This window comes from Gigantopelta aegis, chromosome 9, assembly GCF_016097555.1.
Source record: "Gigantopelta aegis isolate Gae_Host chromosome 9, Gae_host_genome, whole genome shotgun sequence".
NCBI lineage: Eukaryota > Metazoa > Mollusca > Gastropoda > Neomphalida > Peltospiridae > Gigantopelta > Gigantopelta aegis.
Window position 1 is genome coordinate 24,995,142 of NC_054707.1, and position 21,641 is coordinate 25,016,782.

The window sequence follows — 21,641 nt, forward strand, 5'->3', positions numbered from 1 at the left end:
ACCAAGTGCACCTTTTTCTATTTTGTTTTTGCACCACCCAAAACTCCATATTTATAAACCTGTATGTTTTAGTACTGAAAGCGGACCATTTGCTTCAGCGGGGGGGGGGGGGGGGGTCGTTCGAACCCCCCGAATCCCCCCAGCCTACGCCCCTGTCGCGTTTTTGCTTTTATTTCGTCGCATTGTCGCGTTTTCTCATTGTCGTTCTAACTTTGCGCGACAAAACAAAAAAACGACATTGCACGAAATAGCCACTATAGTTGTGAACACTACACAGGTGACGATTCTTTTTCGCGCGAAATCGTTCAAACTGATCCTGGGTCCTAAATTGTTTTGTGGACCCCGTCGCGTAATACTTGGAAAGAAACTGTGTTTTTGTTTGGCGCTTTTTGGACAAGTTGGATCTGTGTTTAGATTTCGGCACCGTACACAGGCAGGTTTGTTTGTTTATTTTTAGTCAAGATGTCATTAAATGGTGAGTGAACCTTGAAAAAATCTCTCAGCCCAAAGACAATTTTATAGTGGGAAGTACTAATCAAGTTAGGATTAAGATATTTAGTTTTGTTAACCGGAAGGGCGTGGAATTTCTCGAAAAGACAAAATAACAATCGCCATATCGGCACATCACATGCACATATTATTTAGCACAGGGAGTCTGAGGGACATGTAGCGATCATTAGGGTACTTAGTTACGGAAATACTATTCCACATTTTTCAGCTACTATACTTGAAACAAAATAGATTTTTTGGTTAGGCCCTAATCTACAAACCTGTAACACACTTAGATCACGTTTTTATCAAATGGAGTGAAAAAGCAGGTTTTATATCGATAAATACCATGGGAATCCCCATGTCCAAAGTTTTTCGGAGTTGGCTCTGTTGGCAGTATTGTAGGATGTGTTCAACAGTTTCTGCGGCATAATTGTTCACAGGAACAGATTGGAGAGGGGACAAGCTTAATCCTGGCAAGGTGGGACCGCAGTCTACAGTGTTGTGTGTGCAGTGACTCTGAAAATTGTATCTTGTTCCCCTCGACTGAGGTTGTTAATGGGTCTGTTGGATTGAAGTTGGGTGCTCGCTTTGCCATTTTTTCTTTAGGGAGTGTTTAATTATTGTTTGAATTTTTTGTATGAGGATGGTGTTTGGCTTTGATGTCCATTGGAACCATCCTTGGCCAGATGGTCTGCCTTTTCATTGCCTGGTACATTTCAGTGTGAAGGGATCCACTGCAGGATGAGCTTGTTGACTTTTGCTGCAAGTTGATTCCGTGATGTTGTTAGTTGGACAGAAAGTGCGTCTGTGAGCAGTACAACGTTTTGCTTGTTGGTGATTGGCGTATCCTTCAGAACTTATACTGCTTTCTCGAGGGCCTTGATTTCTGCCTTGTAATTTGTACATGCATTCCCAGTCTGGATAGATACATGTATGTTGACTGGGGGCAGATTTGGGATCTTGATGTGGATTCCACCACCCCTCAAAATTATCAGAATTACAGGCAAGAGACAGGAATTGCACCCATGAACATGATTAATTTTGAGGAGTAATGATTTCTAAATTAAATATTTTAAGAGTTAATGTTTTGTGTTTTCAAAATAAATATCCAAATTTAACTAATATGATGGTTGCTTTCAAAGATGAAGAAATGGGCCATTGTATTCTTACACAAGAAAAACACCATGAACACAACATTTACCGATTTCTTATGTATTATATGCATATCATGTTGCAGGGGACAATATTTCGAAATCTGAGGGAACAGGAAGTTGATTCACATGGTTTTTACCTAGGTAACCAATTGTTTGGTTACGTGAATTATATTTGCGTAACCCATGGGTTACCTGATCGGTTACCTCAAAATTACGTTGAAATTAGATTTTAAATACATAGTTTTTAGCTGAAACATAAGTTAAAACAAATACAAAAGAAAACATTTAAAAAAAAAAATATGTCTTTAAAATTAAAGGTACAGTCAACTCAAACAAGAGCCTTATGTGTTGGAAAGATGCATACCCGGACCAACACATACTGACACTTTAACAAATGAAAAACGCGTAATTTTAGAGTTAATTAATAAAAAAACATGATTATTCCTGCTAACTGGGGGCAGCCGTTTTGTTTTTGTGACGTCTGGTGGTATGGCTTGGGGCGAAGTGACGTCAGCTCCGTCCATCTTCTCTATGCACAGTCAACTCAAACAAGAGCCTTATGTGTTGGAAAGATGCATACCCGGACCAACACATACTGACACTTTAACAAATGAAAAACGCGTAATTTTAGAGTTAATTAATAAAAACCCATGATTATTCCTGCTAACTGGGGGCAGCCATTTTGTTTCGTTTTTGTGACGTCCGGTGGTATGGCTTGGGTTGAAGTGACGTCAGCTCCGTCCATCTTCTCTATGCAGTGTAAACAAACGCTCTAATTTACGACAAGGCACTTGTTTCGCTTTTACCAACCTGACTTGTAAAACAACATAAATGACTTGATAGTATAATGAACTATTTTACTAAATATATTTCAGGTTACATCAATAGAATGAAATGCAGTTATAGTATTTTTCTTTTTAAAAAAAAATCCAAAGAAAAAATGCATATTATTAGGCCTATTGGTACATTCGAGCAAAAACTACCACTCATGATACCCAAGTGATACTTTTCTTTTCTTTGGGACGACGTAATTGGTCAGTTTTGTGATTTTAGATTCGAAAGTCTACTTAATCAAGGGTTTTACAGAATGACTTACAGTTATAAAGAAGGGTGGTTGGTAATGTCCATTACGATTTGAGGTGTATCCGTGCTGTTATCACACAATACCCTGTGATCTTCATAAAAGAGCCACGTCTTTTAGTGTGTCTAGCCACCGTGTCTGGGGACCGTCTGAATATACACCTGCCAATCAGGAACCACAGAAAGGCCACGGAAAGAAAAGACCAATTAACCAAGAAAACACTCCGATTATTATTTCAGTATGTGGGTTAATTTATGTACGAAACATAATACAGTTATTTCAACACTTTGATAATGGTGGTTTATTTTGTATTGAAAAATAATATATAATTGGTACTGGCTTAATAGGATGGATGTAATTACAAAACATTGTGATGCATCTGCAAAAAGCAGGTATGTTTTGTTTCTTCAGTTCGAAGACTAATTCCTGACGTGACATGTTAGGTATTACGTAACCACCAGCTCACCAGAGGATGTATTCACTGGGATGGTACAAAATGTTTTTTTTTTTTTTTTTTGTAATCGTTTTTTTTTTAGTCAATTTTAAGAGGACATTTTATAGAACAATTGCAGACAGCCTCGACCTATTCCCAGTTTTAGTTTTTGCATTATGCACATGCATACTGTGCGTAATGGGTGCTAAGGCTTTGAAATATATACATAATCATTTGGAATTCTGAATCATGATAATAGATTTACAGGGTTCCAGCTGCCGTTCGCCATTGTCGCCATTTGGCAAATTATCACAAATTTGGCTATAATCTGGTCAATCAGGCGATACAAAATGGCAATTTATTTTTTTCAACCAATGTTTCCCGCAATTCGGATTATCTTATTTTCCTAATATATATATATATTTTTAATGTCGCCGCCATTCCAAAGAAAATATACGCGCGAAACCCTTGCCCTTAATAAAATAAAATGTGGATGCAGTGAATCGTGAACCAATCAAATCGTTAACAATTCCTCACGAATAAAATCTACATACATGATACAGGGCTCTGTTCGATCGAGTACTTCATTCGTATTAATATATTTATTTCAGTTTGTGTAAGCTCGGTATAACCTATTAAAACGCCAGATATGCGGGTCCACAATTTTTTATTTAAGTTTCCACACCGAATTATATTCTTATGTTTTATCTACCAAGATAATTTGCATTTTGTATCATTGTTTAGGTTTAATTTTAAAACATTGTTCTAGTAAATCAAACGCTCGTTCAAATGGGATCTTTAATCACAGTTATCACGTGGTGACGCTAAGCGTTGCGGGACCGCCAGTGATTACAACACAATGCCGCGACCAACCAAGTACAAACGGGATCGCGATTTGAAATCTCAGGTACAAATAACAGATATGCTTCTACCTGTTCGGGAAGTCCACATGGCTGACACCGACATCAACGAATCAACTGAAACTTGCGCCGCCACTACTGAGGATGAAACTAAATAAAGATAATTATGACGGCATGTACCTGGTTGACGTTTTGACCACCGATAGCGATACTATCGGCGATAGGCTTGTTGATCGTACAAAGATATTAAAACATCCCAACCACAGACTAGGGGCATCCTCTAAGAGACAATTTTCACACAAATGGAATATTGGGGCCTGTTTGATCTTTGTATACAAGAAATATGATGTTCCATCACAGGTAACATAGTTTTCTGACACAAATAAAATTTAAACATACCGGTATACACTTTACCTTGGGTTGTTTTTGTTTCATAATTATAGTTTGTTAACAATCTGAATGGGCCATTTAAAAAGCAGTTCAAGAAAACCTGAAAAGAATCACAAATGTATTGCTCACTAGGACAAATACACCACATGAATTTGAGAATAAATTACACAAATATAAATATTAAAATTTTCAATCCGCTCTTTTGGCTATAAAATTTATATCGTGGCTATAAAAGTAAACATTTGGCTACAACTTTGGCTATTAATGAAAATTTTCCAGCTGGAACCCTGGATTTATGAATAAAGAATTGAAACTGATTTGTTTATGCTCATAAATACTGTTTTATTTAAAACAAGTACACATGTACAATAAGTTTAGTTTTCATCACAGAATAATATGATTTCTCCATGGACACAAACCTGTGAAGTGAATGTAAATTGATATTGTAACAACTATAGTATTGTTATTAAGAATTCTAACTGTAAAATGTCTAATAAAACTCTCACAAAAAAATAATGTCAGTAGGCCTATTTGTAAATCATTTAAACTAAAAAGAAATTAAAAGTGTACCAACCCCATGGCACAGTGTTATCACATTCAGGGTTTAAGCTGGACTTGAAACATTATTAGCAATTTGACTAATTTGACCCAAAAAGATGACCAAATTTAGGCTCTTTTTAAAGTAATTTATTTCTAAACCATAATTTCTGAATGAATATGGGTGTCCATACCCAGTTACTACTTAATGTATCCATCAGTTCTGCCCCATTTTAAAATCCACTATATATATATATGTGTGACAATAAAAAATATTACATGGAACTAAATCACAATTGTCTGCCGAGGCTTACTGCACCCAGTTTATTGCTATTGCTAGGAGTTGTAATGACAGTACATTGTTAAATACTCAGCAAAAATAAAGATAAGAGTTAAACAGTTTAATCAGCGTTTTAATTATCCTCTTTTTTTTTTTTTTTTTTTTTTTTTTTCTTTTTTTTTTTGAAGGGTGTGGTGCCGAGCGGCCGCCCTCCTTTAATTTTCACCCAGCGAGAACACTGCGGCAAGCGGTATTCCATGAACAGTCAATCGAGACATGTCTGCTTTTTCTGCATGCAAGAAATCGTGTGACATCGGCCACATGGAGGAAGCGAAAAGGAACGAGCTATTCTGATTGCCAAAAATAAAGCTGGTTACGGAATCTGATGGAAGTGGCTCAAAACAAGCATGCGCAAAGTAGATGTACAAATAACAAATAGCGAGATTAATACTGCATTAGCGTTTACTCGAAAGTTGTTATTTCCGACTGTCAAGGGGCATAACTTTTGAAATTCTCCCCACTAATTTTAAGATTGTTTCTTTTATATCGCACACACATTCCTGGGCACAATATTTCACGCGAACCGCCGTTCTGTTCGTGTGTCGGTTACACAAAATTAAATTTACACGAACCGCAATCTGGTTACGTCATGACCTGTAAATTAAACTTGCAAACTTCACGATTACAGGACGTTTATTCACGCAGACATACTGCTAGTATTTCGACAAATGTTTTAGGCTGAATTTTAGATACTTGATGCGCAGCAAATTAGTAAACAACGTTATATTTAACAGTTGTAATTTGCAACCAGTGTAAAGTAAATGTTCAGTATAGAGTCGAGCCAAAAGTTTTTTTTTAAATGTGCTCAGACCGCTGGGGACGGCTAAATTATCTGCTGCTATTTTATCTCTAAAGGAATATATGTAGACATAACATTAGATTGCCTATAATTTTACATATGTTAAAAACAGTTAACATAAACAGCAATCCAAAAGTGTCACAAAAATGGAAAAATACTAACATCGCATAATGAGCTTTAAAAAAACAAACATTTGGAACGTCACTGTAGTATAGAAGTACCATTGATAAAGTGAAAGTAGCATAGCCACCGCAAAACGCAAAAAGGAATCCCTCCAAATGATTATGTATATATCTCCTTCTTTAGGTGACAAATCTGATTATTGTAATTGTTTAGTAAAATTATATTAACTTAAAGTAAAGTAGGGCTAGTGAATTTTTAATGTGGCTAGTACATTTTTAAAATCAGTGATCCCATCACTAGTGGATTTTATAAAAAAAATTCTAGAAGCCCTGTCTAAACCATGAACATTCATTTCACAATAGACCGAAAAGACTATTCAAACAATCTTATCCTTATTCAATGTACATTTGTGTATGTGTTAATAACAGGCGAGAACATCCAGAGTTTTTATTTCACCTGCTATGGGTCTTTAAAAAATAAAAGAATGATTTTCTACAGTTTTGTGTGACACATTCATATTTGTTTCAGAACAACAATGCCTCCAGTGCTGGGTGGATCGGCACTATGTCCACAGTGCAGCAAACCTGTGTACTTTGCAGAAGAAATGAGAGTTCTGGGAAAGAAATTTCACAAGCTGTGTGTTAAATGCAGTAAGAACAATGAATCATCTCATACTGTTATAAACTTAATTAATTATGAATTGTGTTTTTCGTTCCAACCAGCAGCGTTTCTGCCAGAATTTGTTTTGGTGTATGGCGCTATGAAATTGAATATTTACAATGTGTACATGTGCTAAATTCAACCGTGCAATCAATAGTGGGTATGGGGGGCCTCCCCCAGAAAGAAAATGGCTTAGGTTTAGGGTAAAGAAAATCATACGAGTCATTAATTTTGCCAAACGGTCAATTTAAAAATTTAAAATCTTCCAAAACATTTGGGTATGGTGCCATACCCATTTTACCCTCCAGCAGAAACCCTGACCAGTGCACCACAACAGGCCAAAGGCTGTGGTATATGCTTTCCTATCTGGGAAACTGCATATAAAAGATTGTTTCGTCTGATGACTACGTGTCAGAATTGCCAAGTATTTCACATCCAATAGCCGATGATTAATTAATCAATATGTGCTCCAGTGGTGTGGTTAAACAAAACAAACTTTAATATAATGAATTGAAGTTAGTAAATCTTAAAATAATATCCAGTACTCTGATTACATGTATATGTATATTTTTTTAGGTCACCTGAGCCGGTTTTGTTCACCGTCGTGTAATGTGCGTCATGCGTAAACATTTTCGACTTCTTCTCCAAAACTACTTCACCAGTTCCAGCCAAATTTTGTGAGAAGCTTTCTTTGGCACACAGAGAAACAAATTTATTAATTTGGTCATTCTGAGGCTTACGGGCAAAGTCCAAAAGGGAAAAATTATTCCTATGTAAAAAAAAAATCAAGCTTCTCAACATGTACAGAAATGATAATAGTCGTCATATTATATGCCCAATAGTCTTCATATATATATATATATATATATATATATATGTCTTATTCAAATTACTGTGCTAGCACAACAAATATGCTATTCAACCTGAGTCATACCTACACACTGCAGAATTCACACACTGCAGAATTCTCTCCCTTGCCGGATATGCGCAATGCTATCCTTGCACGGGCTACCTGTAACTTCATTCTCAATTCTGCAGTCCACCTGTTAACACCTGTTTAAGCTTGGCAAAAAGTTTTCTTTACTTATAATTTTGTGTTTGTTTTTCGGTTGAACTTGACATATGGTTGGTAGTTGGGAATTCTGTGTTGAATTTACTATGTCCGACGCGAGTTTATTAACAGCTAGCGCACAGAAAGTTTGTGCGCGATATGGTTGTCAATTTCCTTTACGACGTAAAGACGATATGGTTGTCAATTTCCTTTGTGAGATCTGCGCCACGTGGTCTCCTGACCAGTGGGTTCGGTTCGGTTCGCAGACTCAGGGTTCGGGTACCAGCAAAATCTTGTCGTCTGCTTCAGCATAAGTCTGTAGACACTCCGAAAAGTGTCCGGAAAGGGGGGAAACACAAGGATGTTTCTTCGTCGACCCGTGTTACGAGTACAGTTACCGATCAGGAGCGCGCCACCCCCCCCCCCCCCCCCCCCCCCCCCAATAATGTTTGTCCCAATATTTGGGGGTGAAGTTAATGGTTGTGTAGAAGAATGCATTTAAACTGTAATTTCTTCAACTTCTTCTCCATAAACTACTTGACCACTTCCAATTTGGTCATTCTGACCCCCATGAGCTACATGTATAAGGAGGAAATTCAACCAAGTTAAAATTTAAATTAAAAAAACCCTGTTCTCTAAACTTCAAATAATTGACCTGCAGCATGTATAGATATAATGGGTCAAGTAAAAAATGTCAGTGATATCCTTGAAATTAGTGACAGCAATCAGCAGTGCTGGCACAAAAATCTTTTGTAAAATTCATCTGCAGCGGCATTTTATTATCATTATCAGGTACTTGTATAAATTTACTTCCTGCATGTAAATTGCCATCGCAGTTTGGTCTGAAGATCGAGGCCCAGGGTTTCTGCCGGAAGGTAAAATGGATATGGAGCCACACCCAAAAGAGCTTGCAGAATTGTTTTTACTTAACCTTTTGACCAAATTAATTACTCTTTATCATTACTGTATGATTTTCTCTCGGGGAGGTCCCTTATACCCCCTGTTGACTGTTGCATTCAATTCTATAGTGCCATACCCAAAAATGTCTTTCTTGCAGAAACACTGAGGCTTGCCAGGCCATCGGATTTCACGGTAACAATCGTTACCGGTAGCGTGTCGGCAAAACCACGGAACCGAAATTTCGTTTCCCATGATTATTATGTCGATTAAAAAAATTAAAATAATAATGTTTCTCATATAAAACTACTGGAGATAGTTTTCAACACAATGACAACACCTGATTCGGATTTTAGTATTCGCCATACTCCTCAGTGTTCGAGTAAACCCGAATCAGAGTTCGACACCGCGCTCAAATCAAACCCGACCCAAAATTGTAATATTGGCCATTTAGTGGCGATTTTGCAGTCGAAGTCGATGCAGTTGATAACGATCTGATATCTGTTAGATGTAGAGTTTGCAGTGACCATTACACATGAGGTGCTTATGAAATTGCCAAAATACGATACAAAAAAAGTTGTGATTTTCGACATCCATCTTCCTATTGTACATGTACAATCAAATAAGCTCCACTATTTCCTGTCTTTTCATTAAGGGCGGAAATGACGTAAACTGTTATATTTATGTAGTTGTCAGTCAGAATAGCATGCGTATGTAATGTGGAGGAGAGGGGAAGGGGCGCGACTGTCAGAAATATTGAGTTTGAAAACGTCTCTTTCCACGGATTTGTGCGTTGGATAATCGGTAGCTTGGGCAGACTCAACTTTTTCAGCCCAGAACTGGCCATAATGCAAACAGATCGGTGTATCTCGATGATGGTGCAAACGGCCAGTTGGGGACTTAGTGATTTTCAGAACTACTGGGCATCATTAAACTTATTAACATATATAATAATCGACAATGATGAACCTCCACATTTAGTTTATTCTAGGACAGACACAAAGCCTCAGAAAGGTGCATCATAATCATCATATAACATTACACTAAACTGACAGAAAAGTCAGTGATAGAGATCGAACAGTTATAAATATATTAAAAAATAAAGATTACTGCTGGCTTAAATATATATATATATTATAAAATATTTAATGTAAAAAACCCAGTCAGTTGTCTGGATTGGAACCTTTATTTGTTGTCATTTAAAATAATAAGTCAGTTGGCAAGATTCGAACATATTACCCAACCTGCATAGCATTTTGACAATCCATTGCATTATGGTATAAGAAAAGGGTTCCCATAACTTGTTTTCATGGAACCTAAAAACAGCTTCCGATGGGTTCCCATGATCTAGGGGCACGGAACCCAAAAAGTGTTTCCCATGAAATTTGAAATCCTATGGCTTGCTTGCATTCTGTTTGCTATTGCATTGTTGTACTTCGAATGGCATACACATGATGATGATCCGTTTTTAAAAAATCAATCCAGAATACGGTATCGAAGAGAAACAGAATATGTAGAAATTCTGTGAGAAAGTGATCTGAATTTTAAAAATATATGTGCATGAAAAAGTAGACCCCAGTTGAACAGATGGTGACAGAACCACTGGCTGCCTGAAAACAAAACCCCAGTGACCACTTAATATAATAGTCATTTATAGTTGAGGGGTTTAGCATTAATATACATAATTTAATTTTATCTTGGTTCAGTGTGAATATACTTGTATTGAGTATATACATGCAGAGCAAGCAAATTACACTGATAATAAGTGCCCAGATTAATTTCTAAGTGAGGAAATTTTCATCACCAAAAAATTGTAATGAAAAATGGAAATATTTTAAAAATTATTATTATGTTAAAAATAGCATTTATTGTTTTCTTTTGGTAGATACCTGCAACAAGCTACTTGATAGCACCACAGTTGCTGACCATGATGACAAACTTTACTGCCGATCTTGCCATGTGAAGAATTTTGGCCCAAAAGGGTATGGCTTTGGTGCAGGTGGAGCGGGCTTGTCCATGGGTTCAGCCTCGAACCAGCAGAATCAGAAGTATGTGAAACTTTACTTTTTTAAAGGCCATGGCATACATGTATAAATATGTACATGTAGCTGCCAACCAATTTTTTATTTTTTTTATAAAGTCTGATGGTCGGTTTTTAAACTATGAAGCATTTAGAATTAAATTTCAAGTACGATTGAACTTCTAAGAATTTGTATCTTTAATGAAAGCAGTTACATTTTTTTATACATAAACAATGTCAGTTATCAAAAATCAACATGTAATAACCATAAAATTACATGTATTTCCATTTAAATTGGGGTTATTTATTAAAACTACAAAAAGATCCAAATAGTGATGTGCGGTTAAACATGGAATCAGTTCAGTTTCGGTTATAGAAGAAAAAAAGTAACTTTACTTTTGGTTTCCAAATATGCCTTTTTTATCCCCACTCATCCGAAAAGGGCAACAAAATGTTTTACAAAATTTCTAGTTGAGTCAGTACTAAAATCCTGGCAACAACTCATATTTTTGCGTTTTGTGACTAGTATTTTATTTTATTTTAATAGACACACAAGCCTGGAACATGATTGTTCTGTAAACTGTTCTTTTTGACCGTTGCAAAGTTTTCTTATTAAAATATCAATAAGAATCGAAACCGAAACTACTCTTTTGTCAAAAACAAAGCCAAATTTCATAACAGCACATCACTAGATGCAAAGAAATGTGCAACATTTTAAAGCAGTCAACAGTACTGCCAACTTCCCAATGCAAATACTGAAATTTCACTTACATATTATCGTCACAAGAGACAGCAGAGTGGAAAACAATCTATAATTTAACATTAGGCATTATCTTTACTCAGGGATTATAATGAGGTCGACTACTATGGGTCAGCTGTTAAGTCTTATTTTGTTTGTTTGAGCAGGAGCAGTTAATCCTTTTTACAGTAGTCCCATACTGTGGGTGACTGGAAGAGAGGACCAAATTCTAGGAGAGTTGTGTTAATTGGCAGTGTTGACAGGGTCTGTTGTGACAAATCTAGATAAGAATAAAAGCACAAATCCTTAAGGACATGACTGAGTCGTTAGCAATTTTTTATGGTATGTAATTTTAAATTTTTCCGTAGTATTTAATATTCCATGAATAAATTACGGTTTTGTTTTTTCTTGTGGTATATCATTTAAAAAATTTGCCCGGTATTTAATGTTTTATTTTGACTTTCAGCCACTTGGCCCAGGCTCAAGCCCTGACAGATTCCGTTGCTGGAGGAAAGCTAGGTGCAGGAAGTGATGTCTGCCCCTCTTGTAATCGAGCCGTGTACTTCGCTGAAAAAATCATTGGAGCTGGCAAAGTAATATATATATTTGTATATATAATTGACTTTTTATAGCATTGCAATGTCAAACATTAACAATTTACAAAATATTCACCTTTTAAAACGTTGTAGTACCTGAAGAGGCTGTCAACAGAGCAGCTCCCTTTAACCTTTAGACTACTGGATTAACTTTTAACAAAAACCACGTTGAGTGGGTACAAGTTTATAATTTTTACTCACATATATTCAGTTAAATGTTTCATAAATACATGAAATAAAGTTCATATATGAATCGGTAAGTATTATTTTCGTGTCTTTTTTTGTAATTTTTATCATTTTAGATCGGCTAATGGTGATTAAAATTAGGCAAAAAATCGAAAAAGTTGCGTTTACTTACGGGCATTTGTGGCCAGCTGTCCAGTATTTATGTCCATTATTTCCGATAACAGTGGTTTTCTGACCAGAATTTTTTTTAAAACCCGAACTACGGTTCATATTGCAATATTTGGTCATTTTCGTTGTTGGTAAAACGATCAAATTTATTATCAAATTAGCTGTCACAATCAGCTATCGATCCCTGAAAATTGCCGCGACGTGCCGCCATTGTTTTCAAGCGAAAATACTTGCCGAAAACCACTTTTTGAACTCAAAATTTCAAGGTATTTTCAGTTGAAAAAATCAAAAAAAAAACCACCATTTTGAAAAAAAATCTTTTTTCTTTAATTATATTTCCGATTCCGGTGAGTGTCATGTGCAAAACGGCGGGAAATATGAATTGGGGAATGCACTGTATACAGTGTACAGTATATCGACTGACGTGACGTCGGGCGAGATATCTCGCCTGCAGTAGTCAGAAGGTTAACCATATATTTATATTAAATGTAGAAAATTGAATTCTAATCTGAACTAATTCACATATTTGATGCACTAGTACTGGTTAAATATAAAATTGGACGGTTTCCCCATGACAGTTATATTTAGATATCCTTGTTCACATAAATCAACAATTTATTACATAATGGCATGCATCACAGACAATTGGCTTTAAAATGTGTAAGCTTGATCCAAAGCTTCTAGAATTTTTATAAAAATCCACTGCCCATGTGATCAGTGATTTAACAAATTAAATAGCCATGATTAAAAATTCTCTAGCCCTACTTTAATAAATATGATTTTACTAACATGAATGATCTTATATAGGTACATGCATGTCGCCCAAAGAGGGAGATAGAGCTTAAAAACCTTTATATTTGGGTAGGTGGGTGGGGCAGGATAATCATATAAATTTACAAAACAGACGTTTTTCACTAGCCGTCTGGTATGACGATAGTAATTACTTACTAGCCCAACCTTCAGGGCATAAAATTTGGCACGAACGAAGTCGTTCATCTGTCGGTTATGCAAAACCAATATGAACATAAACGACCGATTGTTTGTGCAAAAGCTGTAATCGTTCGTCAGAAAATTTAAAAAGACGTGTTATCTATTTAAAATTAAAAAAAAAAAAATTGTATTTATAATAGGACATTTGATGGAGAAAAGCTACTAAATTTGTTCATATTGCATTCCCGTTTAATTACCGTGATCCATTAAAATTTGCATTTGTATCTAACTACTGAAAAAAAATCGTTCGTGTAAACACTAAAACCACACAAACGACATATCGGTTGTCTCTAAAATTCAAATTGTATGCCCTGAACCGTGAATATCACTAGCCCTGGGAGTGGGGCTGCCATAACCTAGAAGCCCTGCTCGATCAAACATGTACAGTGCACTTAATTTCTATCTGACGTATGCAGGGTTGCCAATTGCGAATTTTGAGAGTAGTTAGTAAATGTTATTTTAATTTGGTGAAAGAATTTCATGTAATAATTGATATTTTTTAGACAATAACTGTTGATTTCTGCAATTTATAAAGTTAAATAGACAATTTGGCGCAGTATTTTGCTCACTGGGAGCATATTCATATATGTATGTGAAAAGCAATGCACATAAAATAATATTGTACATTGTTTTCATTATTCACACCTCATGCTTGTGATAGAAAGATCTGTTTATTTATACAATGAACATTTAAAAGGTTACTTGAATCGTTGCTTACTTGTTGAATTAAAAATACCATATAAATTCCCCAACCAACACTTTATTGATAAAGTATAATTTATCAATTTACTACCTGAATTAATAATCTTTGATTTTTGACTGGCATTAGCATTTTTAATTGTGCAATTTTTTCACTCACCTAAGTATTTTATGTGTGTAATTTTTCATTCGCCTGTATTTTTCAAAAACTAAAGTCTGATACCAGACTTCAACGTACTTTAAAATAACAGTTTTAAGCCCCCCCCCCCCCCAATAAAATAAGGGGAGATTATTTAATAAATATTAATCTTTTTATCATTTATACTTGTCATATCATTTATTATCTGTCTTTATTCATATTTTGGGGGCGAGGCGTAACCCAGTGGTAAGGTGCTCGCTTGATGCACGGTTGGTTTGAGATTGATCCCCGTCGGTGGGCCCATTGGGCTATTCGTGCCAGCAGTGTACCACGATAGGCATATCAAAGGTGTGGTATGTGCTATCCTGTCTGAGGTGGTGCATGTAAAAGATCCCTTGCTACTAATAGAAAAATATGGTGGTTTCCTCTCAGACTTAATGTTGAAATTACCAAATGTTAGACATCTAGTAGCTGATAATTAATATATCAATGTGCTCTAGTGGTGTCGTTAAACAAAACAAACTTTTTGTTGTTAATATTTCAGTCTTACCACAAGGCATGTTTCCGGTGTAACCAGTGCAAGAAGTCTCTTGACTCTACTACTATGACCGTCCATGAAAATGATCTGTTTTGCAAAGGTACGATAACTCAGTTGTAGGCTGTATCACACCAAATAAAATCCGATAGACGACCATAATAACATATGGGGCTATAACTGTTACATGCAATGTATCAATCAAAATACACACAACATGTATAAATACTAAAACACCTCACCCTTGAAATAAATCACAGAAAATGGGGGGGGGGGGGGGGGGGGTCAAGCTGCTAGTTTCTGAGATAACAGGAAGCGTCCTACAACAACTGCTGTCCCGCACAAAAATTGACCAGCTTATTTTTATGACATCCCACCTATCTTTCAAGCATCACAGTACGTGGTACACTAACACTGGTTCAAATCAAATCACGGCAAGTTTTTGGTCACATAAAACAACACTTTATTACAACACGTCCTGTCACATATGTCACCAATGGCACTCAAGGAACCATGATGTGCTCTATCAAAAGTTGGGTGCACCTCAAACTTTGACCTGGACGAGATGCTATTTGGTAGAATACTACCTGTAATGATACCAACAACACATGAATATTTGTATGGTACCTAAAATACCAAATTTCCTGATTATGTTCTGTTAATGAAGCTGTGCTGTCTGTATTTCCACCAACTCTGTCAGGTGTGGAGTGGGGGTGGGTCTGAGATGATTTAAACATTTGGAATTGTAGCTGAATTCTGTATAGATGCTACACTGGTGACACTCATTCACACCTGTCAAATCTTCCATCAAGCCAACCTTTTGAGCCTTCCTCACATGATCATGTTCTGGACTCTGTCACTGGCAACACCAAAGGTGAGACGTGCTTAAACCATGTGTTGATAGATCTAAGGTTAGAAATATCTGGTGTCCAGAGTTGTTGCATAGTCTTTTTCCTGGTATTGCTTTTTTATGCACATGTGCTTCTGTTGAGGTTAGATATTAACTTTCTAACAAGACAGAGCGAATCATCCATATTTTCCAATATATATTCCATGTCAAACGTATCACTTTGTTTGCCTTTTTAGCACTGACCCTCTCAGTTTTTAGTGACACTAGTAGGGGACTCCGACACAACATATCAGCCAAACATTTAGACCTATCAGTCAAACGGTTTCCAAGATATAGGTCACCAAAGTTTTACCTAATTCATAAAAAGTGAACCAGGTCATGTTATTAAAAATGTGATAACTTTGCTCCAGATTAAGTTAGGAAGGTCATTGAACTATCATTTTAAAGCTTTTTAGAAGATTTTCCAATGAAATTGAAAGCTAAAAATAATAATACATATTTTCAGATTGACCTTCACCTTCACCTCCATGAAATGAGTAATTGCAGATTTTTTTCAAAAAGTTAATAAAACATAGATATATATGTGTAGAAAAAGTCCCTATGAAGCTGAGGATGTCCACTTCAAGGGTTTCTGAGATAGAGCCACTTATGTACACATGCGTGCTCTGCACTTAACTGAATCACAGTGTTTCACACAACAGCTTGTTAACCAATTGTTAATAGTTCAAGTAAGCTGTTGGCCACCCCGAAGATACTGTTACCAGTATTCATTTCAATTTACATGTATTTTCATGCTTATATCCAATTACGGTTCAAGCACGCTGTCCTGGGCACACACCTCAGCTATTTGGTCTGTCTGTCCAGGACAGTGGGTTAGTTGTTAATTGTTAGTGGTTAGTGAGAGTGAAGAGGGCATAGTGGCCTTACACCCACCCATTGAGTAGTTAAAACTTGCTCTTGATTGGAGCCGGTATCGGGCTGCGAACCCTGTACCTACCAGCTTTAGGTCTGATGGCTTGACCACCACACCACTGAGGCTGGTTGTTTCCAATAATGCTTTTTTAAATCAAAATTATAATGAAACAATGTTATGTAACATACACAATCTTGGAGTCCTTGCTTTCTTCAAACTAGTAAAACAGTAATGACTAATTTAAGATAATTTAATATTTCAACTAACCAAACCACACTTTACAATTTTTACTGCAAACATACACTGAACATTTAGGTTCAGCCTTCCATATTTCTAACCTATTTTCATATGCTTAGGTTTACCTGAATGTGATGGATTAAAATATTGTCAGACACAATCCTGATGTGCTTCCTTCTCTGACAGACTGTACAATCGACCAGCAGGATTAATGGCTGGTTCAACAGGAGTTAAAATGTCATTCACATCAGCCAGTAGTATGTCTGGGCCACGAGTAAAGACAAAGTGGAAGGGCCATGTGGGTGAAGAATGTTCAGTTCTACTTCTTGATTCTCTGGGCCACCACTGTCCACTTCAACAGTCACTGCTTCTCTCCTCAATGTTGTGAAAGAAGAGAACTCACTCACTTCTAGATTAACCAATGATACTGGTCTGAAAACAAATTGAGCTTTTGAGTACCAGTTATGATTTTTGCTTTCTCCAGTCTTGGTTTGAGGGCAGCAGCTTCTTGATGATAGTCTTCAGTATTGGGGAGTTGAAAGGTGGTAGAAGAGATGTTTGTTGATGCAAAATCAAACAGCTGTTGTGGAGGGATAATTTGCTGATCATAAGGCTTTTGCAAGCTAGCTTTTGCCACCAGTCTTTTCACTGTTCCACCAATACCATTACTTGGACCCTATCCATGGGATGTAGCAAAAATGTGTGTTGCTTTGCCATCATTCCAAAAGCCTGTTTGTGGTAGCACAAGTTAATGAAATTATTGCAGTTCTTATATTGTCCTCTACACCCATTTGAGAAGTATATTATCCTTTTCAGTTCTGTGAATCTATTGCATGGACACTTATGGAATAGGTGGACAGCAATGGTGTCAAGAATGCTGCATTCAGAAATTGTGACATAACTTACATGGGATGCTTTTTCCTGGAGTCCACGAAATCTCCAACGACTAGAAAATTTCCAGGCTTCAGCGACTCTTGGGTTTCTCTGAAGAAGGCAGATTGTTGCTTGCCTACAAAATCATAGTGTTCCGGTACCTTAAGATGTCTATCGAATTTATTCATGAAGTCATCGGAACTTATCCACTGCTTACTCTGTCAATCAAGTGTTCATCAAACAACTTGTTTCAATTCCCAAAATCTCCTAATGGGGATCCCATGAGTATATTCTGATAAAGCATTCTATTTAGAAATGAAATAATATGCCAAATACATTACACAATATAGTCTGTTCAGTTTAAAAGTGACACCTGATGTAGATTAGTACTATTAATTGTAGTACACCAAGTGTGACTTTTAAGATTAATGGACTATAGGCTACATTTGGAGTACCCATGAATACATAATTGGCTCTATCTCAGAAACCCTTAAAGTGCTCATCATGAACTTCACAGGGACTGTTCTACACATATATATCTATGTTTTGTGAACTTTTTGAAAAAAATCTGTGATTATTCATTTCAAGGAGATGAGGTCAGTCTGAATATATGTATTATTTTGAAATTTGTTCTTCTTCGAAAAAGCTTTAAAATGATAGTTGAATGTTCTTCCTAGCTTAATCTGGAGCCAAGTTATCACATTTTGAATAACATGACTCGGTCAATTTTTTATGAATTTGATAAAACTTTGGTGATCTACATATATATCTTAAAAACTGCTTGACCGATAGGTTTACATTTTTGGCTGAAAGGTTATTTCCTGGGCCCATACTAGTGTATTAAGTTTCATTGAAATCTGAGAGGGTCAGTGTTTTGGGTGATAGAATTGACATGGAATGACCCTGCTGGGTTACATCAGCATCAGGCCCTCGGGTTTCACGTACATGATCGTTTCTGGTACCGTGTTGGTAAAATAAAGGAACCAAAATTTCGTTTCCCATGGTTATTATATTGAGTACGAATATTACACAAAAATTACTTATATATATATATATATATATATAAAAAACCAGTTTCTGATGGGTTCCCATGATCACATGGCACGGAACAGAAAAAGTGTTTCCCATGGTTATTATATTGAGTACGAATATTACACAAAAATTACTTATATATATATATATATAAAAAAACAGTTTCTGATGGGTTCCCATGATCACATGGCACGGAACAGAAAAAGTGTTTCCCATGGTTATTATATCGAGTACGAATATTACACAAAAATTACTTATATATATATATATATATATATATATAAAAAAACAGTTTCTGATGGGTTCCCATGATCACATGGCATGGAACAGAAAAAGTGTTTCCCATGGTTATTATATCGAGTACGAATATTACACAAAAATTACTTATATATATATATATATAAAAAAACAGTTTCTGATGGGTTCCCATGATCACATGGCACGGAATAGAAAGTGTTTCCCATGGTTATTATATCGAGTACGAATATTACACAAAAATTACTTATATATATATATATATATAAAAAAACAGTTTCTGATGGGTTCCCATGATCACATGGCACGGAACAGAAAAAGTGTTTCCCATGGTTATTATATCGAGTACGAATATTACACAAAAATTATTTATATATATATATATTTAAAAAAACAGTTTCTGATGGGTTCCCATGATCACATGGCACGGAACAGAAAAAGTGTTTCCCATGGTTATTATATCGAGTACGAATATTACACAAAAATTACTTATATATATATATATTTAAAAAACCAGTTTCTGATGGGTTCCCATGATCACATGGCACGGAACAGAAAAAGTGTTTCCCATGGTTATTATATCGGGTACGAATATTACACAAAAATTATTTATATATATATATATTTAAAAAAACAGTTTCTGATGGGTTCCCATGATCACATGGCACGGAACAGAAAAAGTGTTTCCCATGGTTATTATATCGAGTACGAATATTACACAAAAATTATTTATATATATATATATATATATTTAAAAAAACAGTTTCTGATGGGTTCCCATGATCACATGGCACGGAACAGAAAAAGTGTTTCCCATGGTTATTATATCGAGTACGAATATTACACAAAAATTATTTATATATATATATATTTAAAAAACCAGTTTCTGATGGGTTCCCATGATCACATGGCACGGAACAGAAAAAGTGTTTCCCATGGTTATTATATCGAGTACGAATATTACACAAAAATTATTTATATATATATATATATATATTTAAAAAAACAGTTTCTGATGGGTTCCCATGATCACATGGCACGGAACAGAAAAAGTGTTTCCCATGGTTATTATATCGAGTACGAATATTACACAAAAATTATTTATATATATATATATTTAAAAAAACAGTTTCTGATGGGTTCCCATGATCACATGGCACGGAACAGAAAAAGTGTTTCCCATGAAATTTGAAATCCTGTGGCCTCAGCATCTGTTAAACATGCAACATGCATGTTTATTCAATCAGTTGTTAGTGCTTTGCTCTGATTTGACAAAAAGGCGAACTTGTAGTTTTTAATATTGTAATTAACTTCTTCTTTTTTCAATAGTTTCCAGAGTATTATTTCTATTTAAAAATATGCAGCAGTCCAGTGTTAGGCAATAAAGGTTTAGAGACCAGTTACAATAATGTTAGAGAATACTAAATGTGTGGCTGTAATACCATTTATCACTAACCAATAATTATTGTGGCATTTCTTGGAATCCAATGAAAATGTAAACAAATAATGCATCAAATGGACAGTGAAATGTTATTACACTGATATCTCTCACAGGTGGGTGATAACTATTGTAAGTAAAGATTTAGCTTTCAGTATGTTTTTTTTGTTGTATTTTAGCGTGCTATGCAAAGAGCTTTGGACCAAAGGGCTATGGCTTTGCAGGTGGAGCGTATGGTCTGTCGATGGATACTGGCAATCCTTATGAAGTGACCCAAGAGTAAGTTCTCTTTGGCAGTCTCCACAAACTAATCATGAGAGATTTTTGAAGTTTGAACCCCTGCAGTTAACTCTTTCCCTCCCATTCTCGACTGCAGTTGAGATGCACAAAACTAATGTAAAAACCCAAACTTGATTTATAACAGTACATGATAAAACTATACACAAAATTTCAGCTCAGTATCTTGAGACATTTTGAAAAAAAAACATCCAGAAAACTATGACAGACAGACAGACGGACGGACTGACAAGCAGAAGGATGGAGGTGAAACCTATAGTCCCGTCCTGCTGGACCAGTAGGAACTTACTAACCTGAAAAGTGCAATTAAAAAATTAAAATGTGAGATTTTTATGAAATATACAGAAATGGGGGGAACATTTTAGTATCTAAGGCTTCGAAATTCACAACGGCTCCACAGCGTTTGCCATACTGCCTTGTGCCTTTGCCGTGGTGCCTCAGAAATGCCAGTTACTTTACGGCTATGAATAACCGTGCCCTTTTAAATATCTGCCATGGTGCCCCTCTGTGTATGTGTTTAGGTTTTCAAAACTTGACAAGTTAGTGTTTAACCCTAATTGGCGGATCATGTTTTTTTGTTTTTTTTTTTTAAATAAAACATGAACAAATTGATGTTCCTCGGTAGTGTTTGTATATAGTTTTCTAATCTAGTATTATAACTGAAAATCGAATGTAACAAATAATAAGTTACAGTTGAAACATACAGATTTATGAAAAAAACCATGAATTGCCGTGAAAAAAAATATTCCCAAGGCTCAGTTTTGTTTTCAAATTGAAAATGCCTACAAGAAAACGAAGGCTGAAAGAATCGGAAAAACGACGGAAGGAAGAGGGAGACAAATTGCCAAAACTTTTTC

At 35.8% G+C, this 21,641-nt stretch overlaps 1 protein-coding gene across 2 annotated transcripts in view; it reads left to right on the forward strand.

Annotated features, from left to right (window-relative positions):
• The first annotated feature begins 344 nt into the window (after nucleotides 1-344).
• The window catches only part of LOC121381910 (cysteine and glycine-rich protein 1-like), a 29,074-nt gene continuing 7,777 nt past the window's right edge, over nucleotides 345-21,641 (forward strand). The window contains exons 1-6 of one of the 2 annotated variants that reach the window (XM_041511321.1): nucleotides 345-437; nucleotides 6,738-6,859; nucleotides 10,703-10,865; nucleotides 12,043-12,169; nucleotides 14,899-14,992; nucleotides 20,667-20,766. In XM_041511321.1, coding sequence (XP_041367255.1) covers nucleotides 6,745-6,859; nucleotides 10,703-10,865; nucleotides 12,043-12,169; nucleotides 14,899-14,992; nucleotides 20,667-20,766 — 599 coding nt within the window. In that variant the 5' untranslated portion in view covers nucleotides 345-437; nucleotides 6,738-6,744. The remainder of the gene's footprint in view (nucleotides 438-6,737; nucleotides 6,860-10,702; nucleotides 10,866-12,042; nucleotides 12,170-14,898; nucleotides 14,993-20,666; nucleotides 20,767-21,641) is intronic. The other variant, XM_041511322.1, reaches the window with a different exon arrangement.